General features: G+C 43.1%; 1 protein-coding gene across 3 annotated transcripts in view; it reads right to left on the reverse strand.

Annotated features, from left to right (window-relative positions):
• Window positions 1-5,611: 5,611 nt before the first annotated feature.
• LOC120319629 (xin actin-binding repeat-containing protein 1-like) overlaps window positions 5,612-19,488 on the reverse strand; it is a 36,881-nt gene continuing 23,004 nt past the window's right edge. Inside the window, exons 3-5 of one of the 3 annotated variants that reach the window (XM_039368703.1) lie at window positions 18,454-18,506; window positions 9,744-14,404; window positions 9,071-9,214 (exon numbers count right to left, since the gene is read on the reverse strand). In XM_039368703.1, coding sequence (XP_039224637.1) covers window positions 9,206-9,214; window positions 9,744-14,402 — 4,668 coding nt within the window. In that variant the 5' untranslated portion in view covers window positions 14,403-14,404; window positions 18,454-18,506 and the 3' untranslated portion in view covers window positions 9,071-9,205. Of the gene's footprint in view, window positions 14,405-18,453; window positions 18,507-19,488 lie in introns of all 3 variants that reach the window. The other 2 variants (XM_039368700.1, XM_039368701.1) reach the window with 2 other exon arrangements.

The following is a 19,488-nucleotide window of genomic DNA, read 5'->3' on the forward strand; positions in this document are numbered from 1 at the left end:
TTCAAAACTTGGCTATGGGACTAATGATGTTAGCTTTAAAATTTCATGACTCACCTTAGATTCCTTTTACAATGCTGGCAGCAGAAACACATCTGGTGCATAGGAATATTTTGGATAACCAAGCGCTGTGGTGGGTAGACCGGCATGCAACACAATGCACATATTTCCTGTGGTTCTACCTGAAAAAAGAAGGCAATAGCAAGCCCTGGTGTTCAATAAAGTGATTGGAATTTTTACTGGGCTGATCTATTAAGAATAGGACAGAAATAGATAAACTGCACCTTCACCAAAACTGGCAGGGCAAGCTATTGTATATAAATCAGACTTATTTGCACTGATGATGTTACTTAGATGGGTAATGAAATGTCTGAAAGGACTCATCAGTTGTAGTCTGTAGACTTATGGAATGGGAGGGAACAAGGACAGGAAAAACAGCGCTTATCAAGGCAATTTTCAGATCAGAGGGACTTGAACCCAGGTCGAGAAAATAACTTGTGAAAATAACTCCATCTCAGAAAAGGCCCTCCTGGTTCACCACAGAATAGGATACAGAATAACAGAGTTGGAAGGGACCTTGGAGGTCATCTAGTCCAACACCCTGCTCAAGCAGGAGACCTAATAATAATAATAATAATAATAATAATAATAATAATAATAATAATAATAATAATAAAGTTGGAAGGGACCTTGGAGGTCATCTAGTCCAACCCCCTGCTCAAGCAGGAAACCCTAAAGCATTTCAGACAAATGGCTGTCCAGTCTCTTCTTAAAAACTTCCAGTGTTGGAGCATTCACCGCTTCTGGAGGCAGGTTGTTCCACTGGTTAATTGTTCTAACTGTCAGGAAGTTTCTCCTTAGTTCTAAATTGCTTCTCTCCTTGATCAGTTTCCATTGGTTGCTTCTCGTCCTGCCTTTAGGCGCCCTGGAGAATAGCTTGACTCCCTCTTCTTTGGGGCAGCCCCTGAGATATTGGAATACTGCTATCATGTCCCCCTCGTTCTTCTCTTCATTAAACTAGACATACCCAATTCCAGCAACCGTCCTTTGTATGTTTCAGCCTCCAGTCCCCTAATCATCTTTGTTGCTCTTCTCTGCACTCTTTCTAGAGTCTCAACATCTTTTTTACATTGTGGTGACCAAAACTGGATGCAGTATTCCAAGTGTGGCCTTACTAAGGCTTTATAGACTTGTATTACTACCACACATGATCTTGATTCAATCCCTAAATTAAAGGGAGGGAGGAAAAAACACATCCAGATCTGCAAAATTCTGTTTAGGCAACTGTTACAATACAGTAAAATAAATCCTGACCTGTACAGGAAGTCCTTAATTCATCATCTTATTTGAGCCCACAGTTTTGGTCATAAGTTGTGATGGTCATATAATGAGTCATCACATGTCTGCACCCAATTTTATAATTTTTTTGCAGCAGTCATTAAGTGCATGCAGTGGTTATAAAGTGACTATGTTGGTTGTTAAATGAATCCATTATTTGCTATGGAGTGTTTTTTTTCAGAAACTGGAAGGAAATGCTGGTTTCCAGGAAAAAACATAATTAGTGGTCACGTGACTTTGGGACGTTGCAACCGGTTATAAATGCAGGCAGGTTGCCAAGCACTCAAATGCGATCATGTGATCATGGGCAGCAGTGAGAATATTGGACGCTGGATTCCGAAATATGAACTTTGAATCTAAGTCGTAAGTCCCTTTTTTCAGGGTCTGTCGTAACTTCAGACAAGCTGCTTGTAAAATGAGGACTACCTGTATGACATTTAATCTTGTAGGGAAGGCATTTTCCTTATAGGGAAAATTTAAAAAAACCAATAACCTGTGTCTCGCTTATTTTGGCCGTGTCACATGGGGCAATTCACTGGAGAAAGCAATTATGCTTCGAAGGTGTACATACAGGTAGCCTTTGACTTACAACAATTCATTTATGTGACCATTCAAAGTAGCTGTCAGCGCTGCAAATACTGTATATTCTTGCTTTGACAATATGCAGAACTGTCTGGTATTTTGGGGGTTAATACAGAGCTTAGAGGATGGGGGAAAAGCCCGGGAAAGAAAGAGGAAGGAAACCTTTGACCTTCACACTAATTGGTTAATGTGATATATGACAGCTAATTTAGGGAGGGAACATGCTAATAATTTAACTGCTCAGAGGAAGAGAACTTAGATCTTAGCATAGACTTCGTTATGCCTGTGACGACATTTTGAAGTAATAAAAGACTTTTAGGGAAATCAATGCCTGGAAGTTCTTTGAATTGTTTCATTAGACGGAACCATAACAGTAGCAACCGCACTGAAAAAATGTGACTTATGCCTGTTTGTCACACTTTGGCCATTGCAGCATCCACTTGGTCACATGACCAAAGTTCATATTGTTGACGGTTCTGATCCCCTTTTGCGACCTTCTGGTAAGCAAAGCCAGTTGGGAAGCCAGATTCACTTAACAATTGTGTTACTAATGTAACAACTGCAGTGATTCGCTTAACAATTGTGGCAAGTAAGGTTGTAATTCTTCTTCTTGTGCCATATCCGTTATCGGATGCTGGCGACCATGTTGGCGATCCTGTTTTTATCAGCAGCCACACGAAAAAGTTGTAATAGGGGGAAACATTCACTTAGCAACTATCTCACTTAGCAACATATATTTTGGGCTCAATTGTGGTGGTGAGGAAAGGGAAACCAGGCCTCCCAAGAACATGAACAAGCTGGACACCATCTTTGGCACCATCAAAGCTAACCCAGTCAGAGCATAGACCAGGGGTAAGCAATCTTGGCTCTTTTGTGACTCGTGGACTTCAACTTCCAGAATTCCTGAGCCAGCATGGCTCAGCTTGGAAACTCTCCCTTTCCCCTCAGCATGGCTGGCTCAAGAATTCTGGGAGTTGAAGTCCACGAGTCATAAAGTGGCCTAGGCCTAGACCAGGGGTAGGCAACCTTGGCTCTTTCATGACTTGTGGACTTCAACTCCCAGAATTCCTGAGCCAGCCATACTGAGGGGAAAGGAAGAGGTTTCCAAGCTGAGCAATGCTGGCTCAGGAATTCTGGGAGTTGAAGTCCACGAGTCATAAAAGGGCCAAGGTGGCCTACCCCTGAGTTACTAGGAAGATGAGGGGACTTCAACTCCCAGAATTCCTCTACCAGCATGGCACCCTATATCAGGAATAGGCAACTTTGGCTCTTTTATGACCCCCATGCTCGGGGGCAACTCTACTTCAGGGGGGCTGCTGAAGAGAAGGGGGTCACGGGGGAGAGCAAGGCTGGGGCAACGGCACGTGTGCCTACAGAGAGGGCTCTGAGTGCTGCTTCTGGCACCCATTCGCCACCACTGCAATAGGACATGGCCTGACTTCCCATCCTGATGGGTTGGGTGGATGTAATAGGGGAGAGACAATCCTTCAAATAGCCTGATCCATTCCAAATTGTGATAAACTGCTTCTTGAATTGTAGCCAGAAGTACAGCATATGTTAATCCTTCAACTTGGTCTTGAGATCCATGGGGAAAAGCTCAGAATACAGGAAAAAAAATGGTTTGATTTTTCTTTTTGACTTGAGATATCAGTTAATTTCGCCTATGTTTCTCATGTACTTTGGTAACCAAAATCACCAAAGAAGCAACCTGGAATTAAGGAGAAACTTCCTAACAGTGAGGACAATTAACCAGTGGAACAGCTTGCCTCCAGAAATCATGGGTGCTCCGTCACTGGAGGTTTCTAAGAAGAGGCTGGACAGTCACTTGTCTGAGATGGTATAGGCCAGGGGTAGGCCATCTTGGCTCCCAGAATTCCTGAGCCAGCATGGCTCAGCTTGGAAACCTCTCCCTTTCCCCTCAGCATGGCTGGCTCAGGAATTCTGGGAGTTGTAGTCCACGAGTCATAAAAGAGCCAAGGTTGCCTACCCCTGGTATAGGCTCTCCTTCTCGAGTAGGGGGATGGACTAGAAGACCTCCAAGGTCCCTTCCAGCTCTATTCTATTCTAACCACTGACTATAATGTAGTGACTTCAATTTCCTGGAGGAGGTTTACTATAGGATAAACCATCTGCTTTATTTTATTTGTCCTCAAGGGTTTCCTGCCATTTCTAAGCCAGTGCTTCCCAGATGTCTGCAGAGATTCTCAGTCATCCAGATCATAGTTGTCCCAAAGATGCTTTTTCAGGAGGCAACTGGATTTTCTTGTTTTTCTTTGAAGATGTTTCGCTTCTCATCCAAGAAGCTTCTTCAGCTCTGACTGGAGGGTGGGGAATGGAAAGATCTGCAAGGAATATAAATCCCTCCATTCCTCTCCATCCGGTCAGAGCTGAAGAAGCTTCTTGGATGAGAAGCGAAACGTCTTCAAAGGAAAAAAAAGGAAGTTCATTTGCTTCCTGAAAAACCACCTTTGAGAGTGTGCTTCCCAAAGTTCTTCCTTCATGACCCAAAATCACTTATCAGAAAGTCTCCTCGAACTTTGAGAACCAGTCATAAGTCCTTTCCTCAGCACTGTCATAAAATTGAATAGTCACTGAATGAAAGGACATAATTTGAGGACTACCTGTATTATAAAAACAACCATGGAATGATCTTTATGTCATTTCAACTGTTGGACCGGTCATAAGTCACTTCTTTCAATGCCAGTGTAACTTCAAACAGCAGCTACAGAAATGGTTGTGAGTGAAGAATGATCTGTATAAAGCATATGAGGAATGGCTGCTGGAATTAGGTCTGTCTAGTTTAATGAAGAGAAGGACGAGGGGGGACATGATAGCAGTATTCCAGTATCTCAGGGGCTGCCCCAAAGAAGAGGGAGTCAAGCTATTCTCCAAAGCACCTGAGGGCAGGAGAAGAAGCAACGGGTGGAAACTAATCAAAGAGAGAAGCAACCTAGAACTAAGGAGAAACTTCCTGACAGTGAGAACAATTAACCAGTGGAACAACCTGCCTCTAGAAGTTGTGAATGCTCCAACACTGGAAGTTTTTAAGAAGAGACTGGGCAGCCATTTGTCGGAAATGATGTAGGGTTTCCTGTCTGAGCAGGGGGTTGGACTAGATGACCTCCAAGGTCCCTTTCAACTTTATTATTATTGTTGTTGTTGTTGTTGTTGTTGCTGCTGCTGCTGCTGCTGCTGCTGCTACTACTACTACTACTACTACTACTACTACTACTACTACTACTACCTGTATACAGCAATGTTTCTCCATCCTGGTCACTTTAAGATAGGTGGACTTCAACTCCCAGAATTCTCCAGCCATTTATGCTGACTAGAGAGCCTTGGGAGTTGAGGTCCACCCATATTAAAATTGCTGAGGTTAAGAAGCATTGCTGTTTCTACAGTAGGTGATCACTGATAACTTTTTATTACCAAATGATAGGAGAAACATTTTTTTTCTCTGTGTTAAAATTTACATAAAAGAAAAAAAGGTGGGTGATGGGACTAAGTATTATAATTGTTGTTTTTGCTATTAACTATTGGCTTTGAATGGGTATACTCAGCCATCTTTTATCCAAGAAGTGTTGTTATCAGTCTGAACCAACTCATGAAGAGAAAGTGAGAATTCAGAGGAATTTGAGCCCTTTCAGCCAAAATAAAGCAAATAATCAATGCAAGAAAAACAAGCCACAAACTATTTTTCAGAAGTCATTGTTTATCTTTTATATGCAGGTTAAAAAAAAAACCCACAGGATATCTAAAATGTTTGGTTGAGAATATACAAAAAAGGCATAATAAAATTTATATAATTGACTTAAAGGTGGTTGCAAGAGGCTCTAGAGTAAAATACATAGTAACAATCAATAAATTACAATCCTAAAATAAAAAAGAGGCTAATAAAATCATTATCAATATGTTTAACTGCTTTCCTTGTTTAACTAGAAAATATGTTCCCCGTTTTTCATCAGCGGGGACTGCAGTGAAGAAAATTCTTAAAATTCTGTAATTTTCTCTAATATGTAACTCTTGATAAATAGTGCTAACAAATCTGCCCAATGAAAAGTGTAATAAAAGGGATAAACTCTCTACTTCCATTTGGGGAGTATTCCCCACACTCATTTTGTGATGTATCTCTATCAGAGAAAGAATTTGGGAAATTTCTCTTGAAGTACAAAAAAGAAAAACAGAGAAGCAAATTGTCAGGCTAATAGCAAAAAGGGCCAGAAAATTAGTATATTTCTCAAAAGGACAGCCAGTTTGGTGTAACAGTTGAGGCACAAGGCTAGAAACCAGGATATCGTGAGTTCTAGTTCCACCTCAGGCACAAAGTCAGCTGGGTGATCTTGGGCCAGTCACTCTCTCTCAGCCCTGGGAAAGGGGCAATGGCAAACCACTTCCAAAAATGTTGCTGGGGAAAATTCAGGAACTAATTCAGGCAGTTGCTAGGAATTGAGACTGACCTAAAGACACGCATTAAAAAAAAATCAACCTTCAAAAGGTTGAATTGCTATTTGAGGACCATAATTTGTCACTGATGAGATGAATATCTAAGGCAAACATCTTCAGCTGTGAAAGATGGTTTTGAAAGCAGCCATCTATGTATTTTATTTTTTAGTTTGGTCTTTTTCTTTTCTCTCTCTCTGGAACTAGAAACTTGGATTTCTGTTGAGTTGGAAGTCCTTTTAATCTTCAGCTTTTTTAGCTTTGAAGGAACATCTTAGACTCATGCCCAACATTAAGACTATTATTTGGAGGGCAAAGAGTTTTTTCCATTCTTTCTTTAAAAAAGAGCAATGGCCACAAGAATAAGAACATTGCTTATGGGTTTCAATCAGCAGAGTCCTTTTTAAATCCAATCAAAGTGGTTGAATGCTAAATGGTCAACCTCAATGACCTTGTTGACCTCAACAGCTCAGTTCAAGGACGTTTGCTTATTTCTTCACTGGCTTGGAGTTGCTAAAGGTAACAAAGACCACCCCTGTTTCTTGGTGACCATCACCTGAAGGGAAATTGGCTGGGCTGTTGAGATATCGACGAAGTATCGGAGAAGCTGTCACTTCATATCTAGTTGGGCAAGACACCATATCACAAGTGGAGGAAGTCTGAGTCTCTGACTGTTTGGTGACGGTTGTGGACGATGTGATGATTTTGTTTCCAAATTCATCTACCTCCTCATATTGCTCAGTCACTGTCCGGGTAGCCCCATAGAGTTTGGATCCATCATGGCTTGTTTGCAATTCTAGAATACTCTTCTGTCTCCTAGGATTGGAGGGACTTAAAGCACTTAAAGAAGTCTTGGAGTTGTAATCAGAAGAAGCTCCCCCTTGGACTGTATCCTTTTCCTTGGTGCCATTAGTGTTCAGCTGTTGAGCCAAATGTCCAGGACTGCTGAGCTGTTGCTGTTTAATCAAACTTCCTCCTGTTTTAATTTGGATGACCTCCTGATTCCCTTCACTGACAGTCCTGCTGTAGGGATCGGATCTCATTGGTTTACTTGGCAAGGAGCTGAAAAGATTGGGAGAGAATGTCTCTCTTTCAGTGGCCGCTTCCATGGGGTGAGGTGAAACTAAAGGCACAATTTGGGGTGATTCTGTACTTTTCCGTGCAGCAGATTGAATGGAGATGTAGGACGGAGAAGAAGGAGAACTTGATCGTGGCTGAATCACATGCGGAAGTTCAAGGGAGAATTTGGGTACCTTGTGCTGATCAGCCACCTTCTCTCCTTCCCATGTCCCTTTTTCTTGTTTGGCTTTGCTGGATATAATACTGATTTTGCGGATGTTGTTCCCCGCTGCAAGACTTTGAGAATTTTCAAGTGATTCCTTCAGAAGACCTGAAAGTCCAGCTATGTCTGATTCAGACTTGAGACTAGAAATGGAAAATAGAGCTTTCTTAATGGCATCTTCAATATCCAGGAGTCTACTTAGGGTCTGCTCCTTCAAATGAACAATTTCAGCACTGGCTCGCTCCAGATCTTCAAAAGCTAACTCCACCGATGATACACTCTCTAAATCTTCTCTAAGTTCCTTCAACTGTTCAGCTTTCTCTACTTTGGGCTGTTTTGTCTGCTGTGGCTTTTCATCTACCACCCAATCGGGCACATTCTCAAAGAGATTTCTCAAGGCTTTGACATCCACCTTTGAGGTCTCCTCTTCAAACTCCTTCACTTGAGTTAAGATTTCTTCTAGAGCTTCCTGTTTCCTTAAGTTTTCAAATATCTCCATGGCTTCCTTGACGTTTCCTTTCATGATCTCCTCTTTATGGACGGATAATCTCTTGCGACGTTCTTCTTCAGTTTCTTTGCCAACCTTTTCCCTCATGACCACTACCAGATTTCCCTTCTCTGTATCCCAGTCATTCTTTATTTCTGGATCTCTTGAGCTACCACTGTTTGCAATCTGAGGTCTTGTTAAAACCTGTTTGCCTTCTAAATCTGAGGACACCAAAAGAGCAGATGCTGGCCTGTCTGTCTGTGATTCCATGCTTGTTGTTCCTGACTTGGATGATATGACCTGTGTCATGACTGTTCCTTTCCTCAGAACATTGGCATGGCATTTGGCAGACAAATATGGCTTCCTGTGAACTTCTAGGTTAGGAAGATTCATTTGGCATTCAAAAGGTGTGAGAGGATCTTGCTTCTCAGATAAGGCACCTCTCTTTTCTTCTTGAGATGTCTCCTGGATCTCTTGAAAGTCTTTGGCTAGATAACAATTCCCTTCTTGAGAATTATCCAATCCAGTTTTTATTGCCTCTAATGAAGAGCTGTGGCCAGTCAAGTCCACTCTGGCTCTCTTCTCTTTCCTTGCCTTAGATTTATCTTCTTCATCCTGCAGAGGCAACTTTGTGATATCTTTTATTGACTTCTTCTCAACACTGATGTCCTCAACATTGGTCACTGCGTGTGAAGGACATGTAGCTGAATCCTCTTTACATTCCGATTGTCCCCAAATCTCAGCTCCACATGGCTTGTTCTGTTCAATCAAGGTGGGAGACTTGGAAGGAGAAGGAAGCCGAGGTGTCTTTCCTAGTTGCCCTCTGTTGCCACCAGCAGGGTGGAGGGGTCCCTCCTTCAAAAGGAATTCTGGTTTTGGGGGGATCACAGGCTTTTTCCTTGGTGGGGCGATCACATCAGGCTTGGGTGGCAGTTGTGGTTTCTCTGAAGGTCTCTGATGACTAGTTTTGGTTGGGGAAGACAAGGGAGTTTTGAGGTCACATGGCTGCATGGATGGGGAACAGCAACGACCTTCAGCCTGTCTTGGTTGGGATGAGGCTGCATGGACATCCGGTCTCATCAGTGAAGCTGGAGGAGGAGGAGGAGGAGGAGGAGGAGGAGGAGGAGGAGGAGGAGGAAAGTCATTAACATCTCGGGAGCCTGCAGGGGCTACAGTAACTGTCTGGTCACTAACACATTCAACCTCCTGTTTCTTTTTACCCATGGAATGAGATTGCCCTGCATTCCTGTATATCATGGCTGCTTTAAAATCCCCTTGGGACACATTAACATTAGACTTCTCCAGAGACTTGAGTGCGGCTTTTAAGTTGCCGCAGACCACGTCCTCTTTCTCAACTTGTCTCTGCTCAGTGGCAGCATTCTGCAGGGCTCTGATAGCTGTCTTTACATCCCCTCTGATTATAACGTCTTCCTCACGTTCTTCAGGAACGGAGTGCTCTTGGTAGTCTGATTCAAGGAATGGATTTACATAGGACTTCACGGGCTTGGCTGCGTAAAGGCCATCCTTAATACTAAGATCTGCCCTAGGTAACACTTGGCCAACTTGATGGGCCCCAGTAGGCTTTGTCCCTCCCTGTCCGTCCTCAGGGTCACTGACCTTTAGGGGTAAGGATGCCGGGCTCTTCTGAGACAGACTGACACCAGGCTGGAATGCCTCCTGCCTTCTTGAAGAGGACACATTGCTACCTGGCTGTTGCTTGCTAGCCTCACAGCCTTCTTTAGGTATTGTGCTTTGCAACGTTGCTGCGCAGGGTTGGGTGCCGCACAGTTGCATGTTGTCGGTCATCTTTTGCAGCTTACTTTGCACTTGCTGCTGCAGAGTTTTGGCTTCTGCTGTAGCTTTCCTTAGGCTGTGCATTGCAGCTTGAAAATCGTTCCCAGGAACCTGTGTTGGGGATTGAACTGTTGTTGAGTTGATTTCTCCTGCCTTAAAACCGTGGAGAACTTCAACCATCTTCTGATCTGCCACTTGTACGGATGTTCTTTCCTTTCCATCTACCAGAATTATTTGTTGTCCTGGTGTTCTTTGGCCACTATTTTGGGCTCCTTCCACCAGCTGGAATGGCAATGTGACAGGTGGAGGAACTATGTTTTCTTTGGATGGTGATGGGGTCCCACAGTGTACCAAATGACAGGGAGTGTAACTTTGATTATTTGCATTGGGGGTTTCTCTTTCTGATGCATCTTCTTGGGTCTTCCACAAGAATGCTTGCTCAGCAGACTTGTGATTCCCTTGGATCACATCTGCTGTCACCACATCTTCCTTGTTCTGCACCAGGGTTGATGCTGTGATCTCTTGCCCAATTTTTGGCGGTTCTTCTTTTGCTTGTGAAGAAACTAGCGATTCTATTTCTGAGTCCCTCTGTAGGTTCTTTAAGTAGTCAAGATCTCCCTTCTCGATGCAGCGAGTGTACAATTGGACGTTCCCCTTCTCGTTATCCTCTCGTCTGACGGTTGCTGTGGTTCTCTGCTCTTGTGAAGAAGTCAGAAGATTCCCGATCACTGACTTTACATCGCCTTTAACAAATGTATGCTGTTCAGCCACCCACTGATGGAGAGAATAAATAATCACCTTTGTTGATCCTGTGTCGGTCTCCTGCATAACTATTCCTTTCTTAACTGAGATCTCTTGGTTAAGAAGTTCTTGAAGACTCCTTGCCATGTCATTCCTCATGTCCTCTTTGCTTTTTTCAGCTTTGTTAGTGTCCAACAGCTGTATGGGAGTAATTTTGATAGCTCCATTGTCCTCTTCTCTCACTAGTAACCCGCTGGCCTCCAAGTTGCTATTCTGAAGTAATTGCAACAAGATCATATGCAAATTGTCTTCTACAATCTTTTCCTTTTGGACTTGGGGGGCTTCCTGGTTACTAAGCTGATATGTCGCCATCTTGATACCCTCAATGTTATTGGCTTCAATAAGGATGCCATTCTTTTGGATCAGTTGATGGGAGAACAACAGTTCCAAAGTATCTGTTGATGTCCTCTCTTTCGCCTCTATTTCTCTGCCGCGTTGAAGAGAGCTGAATTTATCCAAGGGGGTACTTTCAAACAACCATGTAGTGCTTTTTACACAGGCCTGAGGAATCCCTTTCAGGGACTCTGTGCTTATTGAAGCCTCTGTATCTCTGAGTCTGTCCATTGGTTGAGTCTCAAAGAGCCAAGTGCAGCGTTTGACATCTCCTTTATGGATATCTTCTCTCTGGACTGTGGTCAAGTTGCTGGCACCTTCAGAGTCTCCTTTCAAGGAATCCATGGGCTGATTTTCAAAAAGCCAGGTGGATGTCCTTACATCCCCTTGCTGGACATCACTGACGCTAACCATCCTCACGTACTTCTTTTGGCTGAGTTGTTCTGACTCAAAACGTTGCTTGTTCGATTGGACATCTCCCTTCTGTATGTCCTCAACACTCTTCAAGGTAGGCTTCTTTTCTTCAGCAATGGAATCAAGAGGCTCTGTTTCAAATCTCCACCTAGCTGATTGGACATCTCCTTTCTTGAAATCTTCTTGCGTTACAGCTCGGATCACAAAGACCTCATCATCTTTCTTGATCTGATCCAATGGTTTTGTCTCAAATTGCCATCGGGCGCCTTTCACATCACCTTTTATGACTTCTTCCTTCTTCACCGAAGTCACTTCATGGTATCCCCCATCTCTGTCCTGAATAGCATAAAGGGGCTGGGTCTCAAACAGCATAATACAACAGTTGACATTGGCTTTTTCTGATGTTTCTTCATGGACTTTTTGGATTAGTGCCTCATTCTCTTTTTCATGAATCTGATCGAGAGAGAAGGTTTCAAAAATGAATCTTTTGCCCCCAACATCTCCACCTTGAATGTTCTTTTCCAGAGTTGTCTCTTGGAGACTCTCAGCACTGCTCTTCAAGGTGTCCATGGGGCAGTTTTCAAAAAGCCAGGTGAACTTGGGCACAGCTCCAGGTTCAATGTTCCCATCTACTGGGCTTTCTTTTATGACTGTCCATGGTTTAGCTGCAGTATCTAAAGGTTTGGCTTCAAAGAACTCTTTTACTCTGGACACCTCTCCAGACTGTATCTCCACCCGGCTGGAGCACCTGATTATTTTCTGGCTATTTCCAGGGATATTACTGGAAAGAGGTTCCATTTCAAAGAGGTGCCGGGCAGTTTTCACATCTACCCCTTGTAATTCCTCCTGGCGGGAGGTCTTTCTGATCTGTAAGTGTTGTTCTTCTTGACCTTTCAGGGTATCCAGAGGTTGAGTTTCAAACATCCATGTATATGATTTGACATCAGCTTGAGGCACAGGGTCTTCTTGGTTCTCCTTCATCTCATCTTTCTCACATAGGGCATCAATTGGCTGTGTCTCAAACAACCACCGGCAAGTCTTTACATCTCCTCCTTGAGAAACTTCCCTTTTCTCAGAAATGTTCTGCTCTTCTTGGTTGACTTGGCTGTGGATGACATCAATGGGTTGGGTTTCAAAGAGCCATTTGGCTGTCTGAACATCTCCAGCCATGATCTCCTGCTTAGTGATGCCCCTGATCACATCCACTTTTTGGATGCTCCCATCAAACTCATCTAAAGGTTTGGTTTCAAACATCCATTTGTAGTTCTTCACACCTCCACTGGTCACTTCTTCGTCTCTACTTACAGATGTGACCTGATGGAAGTGGCCAAAGCTGTCCTTAATGGCGTACAAAGGTGTTGATTCCAACAGGAGATGATTGCTTCTCACCTGCCCAGAAAGGATGTCTTCTTCTTCCTTGGTAACCTCCTCAGTGCTGACTTGCCTGATGCTATCTAGAGGAAGTGTCTCAAAGAGGCTCTTGAATGCTTTCACGTCCCCTTTCTCTACCTCCTGGACAGGTGCAGTGCAGAAATCTTCATCTGGAGATTTTGAGATGCTTCCAAAAGGGCAGGTCTCAAAAAGATGCTTTGTTTGCTTCACAGCTCCTTTCTCATCTTTTGAAAGCTCTACTTTTTTTAAATGTCCAACTTCAAAATGATCCCTCAGGGTTTCCATAGGTTGTGTTTCAAATAACCAGAGGGTTGATTTCACGTCCCCTTTGATAACTTCTTCCTTAGCTGGAGGGCTGCTGGAGAATTCACCTTTCAGACTGTCAAGAGGTTGAGTCTCAAAAAGTAGGCACTGTTTGCTAACATCAGCTCCTTGGATTAGATCTGGAGACGCTTTGAAATCGGCTTCGGACACTGTGAATTCCCTTATGGCATCTAGAGGTTGAGTTTCAAACACCCATTTTGTTCCACTGACATTTCCCTTGGCAGTTTCCTCTAGAGATATTCCACGAATAACTTGCACTTTGGAAGTATCCTTGTTGATAGTGTCCAATGGCTGGGTTTCAAACAGCCACCGAGCTATCTTCACTGAGTTGGTCTGTGTTTCTTCTCTACAGATGGACTTGATCTCATGAATGCTTCCTGTCTTATCCTGGAGAGCACAGATGGGTTCAGTCTGGAAAAGCTTGATGGTTTTCTTGACACCGCCTTTGAGTTCCTGAATTTCTGACTTCAGCTGCAGGATGTTCTCCTCCTCCACAGAGTTGCAGTGACCCAAAGCTTCTAAGGAATGAGTTTCAAAAAGTTGTGCTGCTCCTTTCACATTCCCTCTCTCAACAGGCTCCTTCAGAAGTGTTTCTTGAACATCTGTCTCATCCAAGTACATTTTGTTTAAAGAGTCTAAAGGTTGAGTTTCAAATAACCACCGAGCAGTATGTACGTCTCCTTTAGTTTCTTGTAGTTCCGATGCTTTGGCTGAAGTGAGCAGCCCGTCTCCATGAGAAGGCTGGCTTTCAAACTTCATGGACCTGTTCTTTACATCTCCACTTGGGTTGGCTTCGTCCTCAGCCAGGTTTTTAGCAGCTTGACGTTCCCCAATGGAGTCCAGGGACCAGTTCTCAAAGATCCAACGCATGGATTGAACTTCGCCTGGAACCACCACATCTGGAGTCGCCATGACTGGCTCATTCGGGTCATCTGGACTCAACATTTCTGCCAGGTCTTCTGACACGGCTTCTTCCAGGTTTTTCCTGAGCTCAGGATGCATGTGGCGGTAAAGTCTTTTCAACTCATTTACTTGGCGTTGCTGGTAGAACTTGGAGAAGGATTCTTTAGGTGGAGGTAAAGGAAGAGAACCGGAATCCGGTGTCCCTGGAGCAGCAGGAGAGTCCTGGAGGTGAGGAAGAGGAGGAGGAAGAGGCAGGTCTTCCACTGCTTTCTTCTCATCTGCACCAGTAGTCCTTTCATGCTGAGTGTCTGCCATCTCTAAGGAAACAGGGTTTGCAGCATCAGTATTATGCTGATCAACCATCACCCATCCTGTTAGTGTGAAATTCCAAACTCATGCAATAGCTTAGGTTAATATTGAAAAGAGGTCTCTTCATTCCAGACCTCTGACACACACGCGCGCGCGCACACACACACACACACACACACACACACACACACACACACGGCATTCTACACCACTGATAATTCCTCCATCAGTTCTACCAGTGGTCTTGACTTGCAACACAGTGGAACTGGGATTTTGTAAGTCATTGCAGTTGTAAGTTGAGGCACTAGTTGACTGGCCTGGATGTTTCTACTGCTTTTATGGCTGTTGTAAAGCAAGTCACCATGGTCGTTAAGTGAATCACATGGTCATTAAATGAATCCTGCCTCTCTAATGGGTGGGTTTTTTTGTGATTTTTTTCTACTGGAGAACACAATTGTGAATTGTGGTGGCGTGACTGTCACATGACCACAGGGCAGCTGTAACTTTGAAGGTGAGTCGCAAGAAGCTTTTTTGAAATATATTTTAATTTCAAACGGTCATTAAGCATCCGGCATTAAGCGAGGACTACCTGTACTGTGTGAATGAGTGGGGTAAAGAGATGTCTAATTTGAAAGACAGTAAAAGTGGCACTCTGGTGTTTAATGCCTTATTCAAACATTCCAGAATGTAACAAAGATCGTCTAATCTAATTGGCATCAGATATGGGTAGCAGGGATAAAGATGGCATGGAGCGGGCACTCTCTTAGTACATAACTGTCTGCATTCAGACATTAGCCATCTGTTCCTGTGAATGTACACCTCCCCTTTCTCAGAAACCTCTTCTGCTACAGCAGTGGTTCTCAACCTTTCTAATGCTGCAACCCCATAATACAGTTCCCCATGTTGTGGTGACCCCCAATCACTTATACATCACCGGTTGCCAGGGCCGTGTCCAAAGAAAAGGGGGAAAAATGGCGGACAGCCTTGTTTGGCGACCCCCGTGAAATGGTCGTTCGACCCCAAATGGGTCCTGACCCACAGGTTGAGAACCACTGTGCTACAGGCTTAGATATCCTCTATTCTAGCTCTATTGATGTTACGTGATAGCCGAAGAAATAGAAATCATAGTATCCAGTGAATAGTTATACTAAGTGAGCCATTTGCAAACTATAGGTCTGGCTCACATTGAGGCATTACAGCCAAAAGCTTGGAATGAACAATGTCTATTCTTTGGGGGCAATTTGGAGGAACAACTCTCCCTGTACTGGTCTCTAAAGATGCTTAGTTTAGCATTACTTACTGGATTCCTCTAGTTAGCTCATTTGAAAAGAAGGATGAGGAGTGACATAATAGCAGTGTTCCAATATTTGAGGGGCTTCCACAAAGAGAGAGGGGATCAACCTATTCCCCAGAGCACCCGAAGCCAGGATAAGAAGCAATGGATGAAACTAATCAAGGAGAGAAGCAACCTAGAACTAAGGAGAAACTTCCTGACTATGAGAACAATTAATCAGAGGAACGGCTTGCCTTCAGAAGCTGTCGGTGCTCCATCACTGGAGGTTTTTAAGACGAGATTGAACAGCCAGTTGTCTGGAATGGTATAGGATCTCCTGCTTGAGCAGCAGGTTGGACTAGAAGACCTCCAAGGTCCCTTCCAATTCTGCTATCCTGTTATTCTTGCATGTTTGAAAGTTGCTGATCATTTTTTTTGTACTGCCTTACTTAGGAAAACTAACAAATAAGAGTGTGAATCAGCTCAAGATTAGAAGTCTTCCAAAACCATCCTTTGCATCTCATCCTATTGTATTAAAATGATAGATTGATTGGTTATGAACCAACAAATCAGCATCAAGAAGATCTTGCTTGGAAAGAATCATTCAGACATTTGCTGTAAAGCATCACAGTCATGGATTATCCGCCTTGCGAGGTAGTCTAGAGAGGAACCACGCCTAGGTGAACTAATCCTAGTTTGTCGTAAGGTTACAGTAGGCTGTTTGGGGTGTCATTCTGGACACAGAGCTTAGCAGGGCTCCAGTAATATCAATCCTGGTCTATCAGGACAACCCAGCATCCTGTTCCTCAATGGTTTTAGTTGGAGAGTTGGAATCTCTGTGGTTCCAATATTTCCAGTAACAATCTCAATCATCCAATATTTAAAGGGCTCCTACAAAGATGAGGGGGTCAGACTAGTTTCCAAAGCACCTGAAGGCAGAGCAAGAAACAATGGATAGAAACTAACGAAGGAGAGAGGCAACCTAGAATTGAAGAGCAATTTCCTAATGGTGAGAGAGATCAAACAAGGAAGTAGCTTGCCTCCAGAGGTTGTGGGTGCTCCATCACTGGAGGCCTTCAAAAAGAGACGGGACAACCATTTTTCTGAAATGGTATAAGGCAGAGGTAGGCCACCTTGGCTCTTTTATGACTCGTGGACTTCAACTCCCAGAATTCCTGAGCCATCCATGCTGAGGGGAAAGGGAGAGGTTTCCAAGCTGAGCCATGCTGGCTCAGGAATTCTGGGAGTTGAAGTCCATAAGTCATAAAGCGGCCTAGGCCTAGACCAGGGGTAGGCCACCTTGGCTCTTTTATGACTGGTGGACTTCAACTCCCAGAATTCCTGAGCCAGCCATGCTGAGGGGAAAGGGAGAGGTTTCCAAGCTGAGTCATGCTGGCTCAGGAATTCTGGGAGTTGAAGTCCACCAGTCATAAAAGAGCCAAGGTGGCCTACCCCTGGTATAAGATCTCCTACTTGAGTGGAGGGCTGGACAAGAAGATCTCCAAGATTCTTTCCAACTCTGTTATTCTATGTTTTATGGTTAAATAATTATTATTGAAGGAATTATATATTGGAGCCTTGGTGTGTGTATGGTGTGCCTTATGGTTTTCATATAGGTAGTCCTCTACTTATGACTAGTTGCTTAGTGACTGACTGAAGTTCTCACAGATCCACATTGGAATTACTTACGACCTGGATTTGAAGTTCTGATGGTCATTTCTTCCTCTTTAGGGGCTCGGCAACTGAATTTATGGATATTTGCGACTGAACCATGGTCACACATTTCAGAAATTTGGACTTCAACTCCCATGAATGGCTGGGGAATTCTGGGAGTTGAAGTCCACGCATCTGAAAGCTGCCAAGGTTGAAAACAGGATGACTTTGCAATTTCCCAATTTAGTCTACAGCTCTATGATTCTCTGGTATACAGGTAGTCCTTGGCAACAGTACATTTAGTGAGTGTTCACAGTTAGAAGAGCACTGAAAAAAGTGACTTTTGACTGTTTTCTACACTTACGTTGCAGCAGCTCCATGGTCATGTGATCAAAATTCACCCGCTTGGCAACTGGCTCATGTTTATGACAGTTGCAGTATCCTGGGGTCATGTGATCACCTTTTAGCAACCTTTGGATAAGCAAAGTCAATGGGGAAGCCAGATTCACTTAACAACCTTGTGATTAACTTAAGAACTGCAGTGATTCACTTAACAACTGTGGCAAGAAAGATTGTAAAATTGGGCAAAATTCACTTAACTATCTCACTTAGCAACAAAAAAAACTGGGCTCAATTATGGATGTAAGTTGAGGAATACCTGTATGTCTCATGCAGCTATTAATGAGCCTGATCCTGACTACTTCTGGAGCCCAAAAAAGGTAATCAAAAGATGCCAGCTTCTACAGCAGGCAAAACTACAGAAAGAAGGAAAGACAAAGTGGAGGAAAATAGCCAAATTATTTGTTTTTCACCTGATAGATCATGAATGGACCTGCAGAGCATGAAAGTATGAAAGAGATCCCTGAATTAAAACATAAAATCAATCCCATTTTCCTGCGCATTTTTAGCATGGTGAGTTCCTCTGTTATACTCATGAACATTTTTTTTTAATAAGCAAGAAACGAATATAAGAATAAGCTAGAAGAAGAGGAAATGAAACAGAATTTTCAAACTAGCTTGGTATTAGTGAAGTTCCCAAAACACGATTATTTTGCACATCCTGAATCACACAACTGCAAGCAGTTGACTGCAGAAATTGGGTTAGGCAACCATAATCTAAGGATTTCCTACCTGCTTGCTTACTGGTTATCGAGAGTATTATAAGGGATCTGGTGTATGAAATTCTGAATAGAAGATAGAAAAACAGAAAAGCAGTTTAAGAGGCGCATGATGTATACACGGATGGTGTATGACATAAATTTAACATCATAAATCTTTCTTTCTTTCTTTCTTTCTTTCTTTCTTTCTTTCTTTCTTTCTTTCTTTCTTTCTTTCTTTCTTTCTGTCTTCTTTCTTATAAAATTGCAGCTTTAGCTTAGATTTAAGTGTAATACTATAAAGTGGATTTTGTTTTTTTATTTGTATGACTTATAGCTAAAACAGCTAGTTCAAAGTTATAATGCCACTGAAAAAGTGACGTATGACCATTTTTCACACTTACGACCACTGCAAGCATCCCTATGGTCACGTGATCAAAACTCAGACACTTGGCAACTGATTCATATTAATGACGGTCGCTGTATCCCGAGGTCATGTGATCCCCTTTTGCAAGCTTCTGACAAGCAAAGTCAATGGGGCAACCTGATTCACTGAACAACCGAATTATTAACTGAACCACTGCAGTGATTCACTTAACAACTGTGGCAAGAAAGGTTGTAAAATGGGCCAAAATTCGCTTAGCAACATAAATTTTGGGCTCAGTTGTGGCAATAAGTTGAGGATTGTCTATATTTGCTTGTTTGTTATGATGTAGACTCACTCTCCCTTTATGTCAAACCATGATGCAAACACATTGCAGTCAATTCACTTTTCTGTTGTGTCTCTCTGATGCAGTGATTGCCAACCTTAGCCATGTTAAGATGTGTGGACTTCAACTCCCAGAATAGTTGGGGTATTCTGGGAATTGAAGTCCACACATCTTAACATGGCTAAGGTTGGCAAACAATGCTTTGCTGGGTCCTTTATCTCTTCCCCAGCCTGTGAGTGAGTCAATCTTAAGTGGTCATTAGTTGGATCAACATTACAGAGGCATTTTCCTCCTTTTTTCCATCACCGAGAAAACACAGCTTCAAAGTATGTAAAATATTTTGGTGTTATCACTCCTCA

The sequence above is a fragment of the Crotalus tigris genome, unplaced genomic scaffold (genome assembly GCF_016545835.1).
Source record: "Crotalus tigris isolate CLP2741 ecotype Arizona unplaced genomic scaffold, ASM1654583v1 scf7180000020906.486998, whole genome shotgun sequence".
In the NCBI taxonomy this organism is placed as follows: domain Eukaryota; kingdom Metazoa; phylum Chordata; class Lepidosauria; order Squamata; family Viperidae; genus Crotalus; species Crotalus tigris.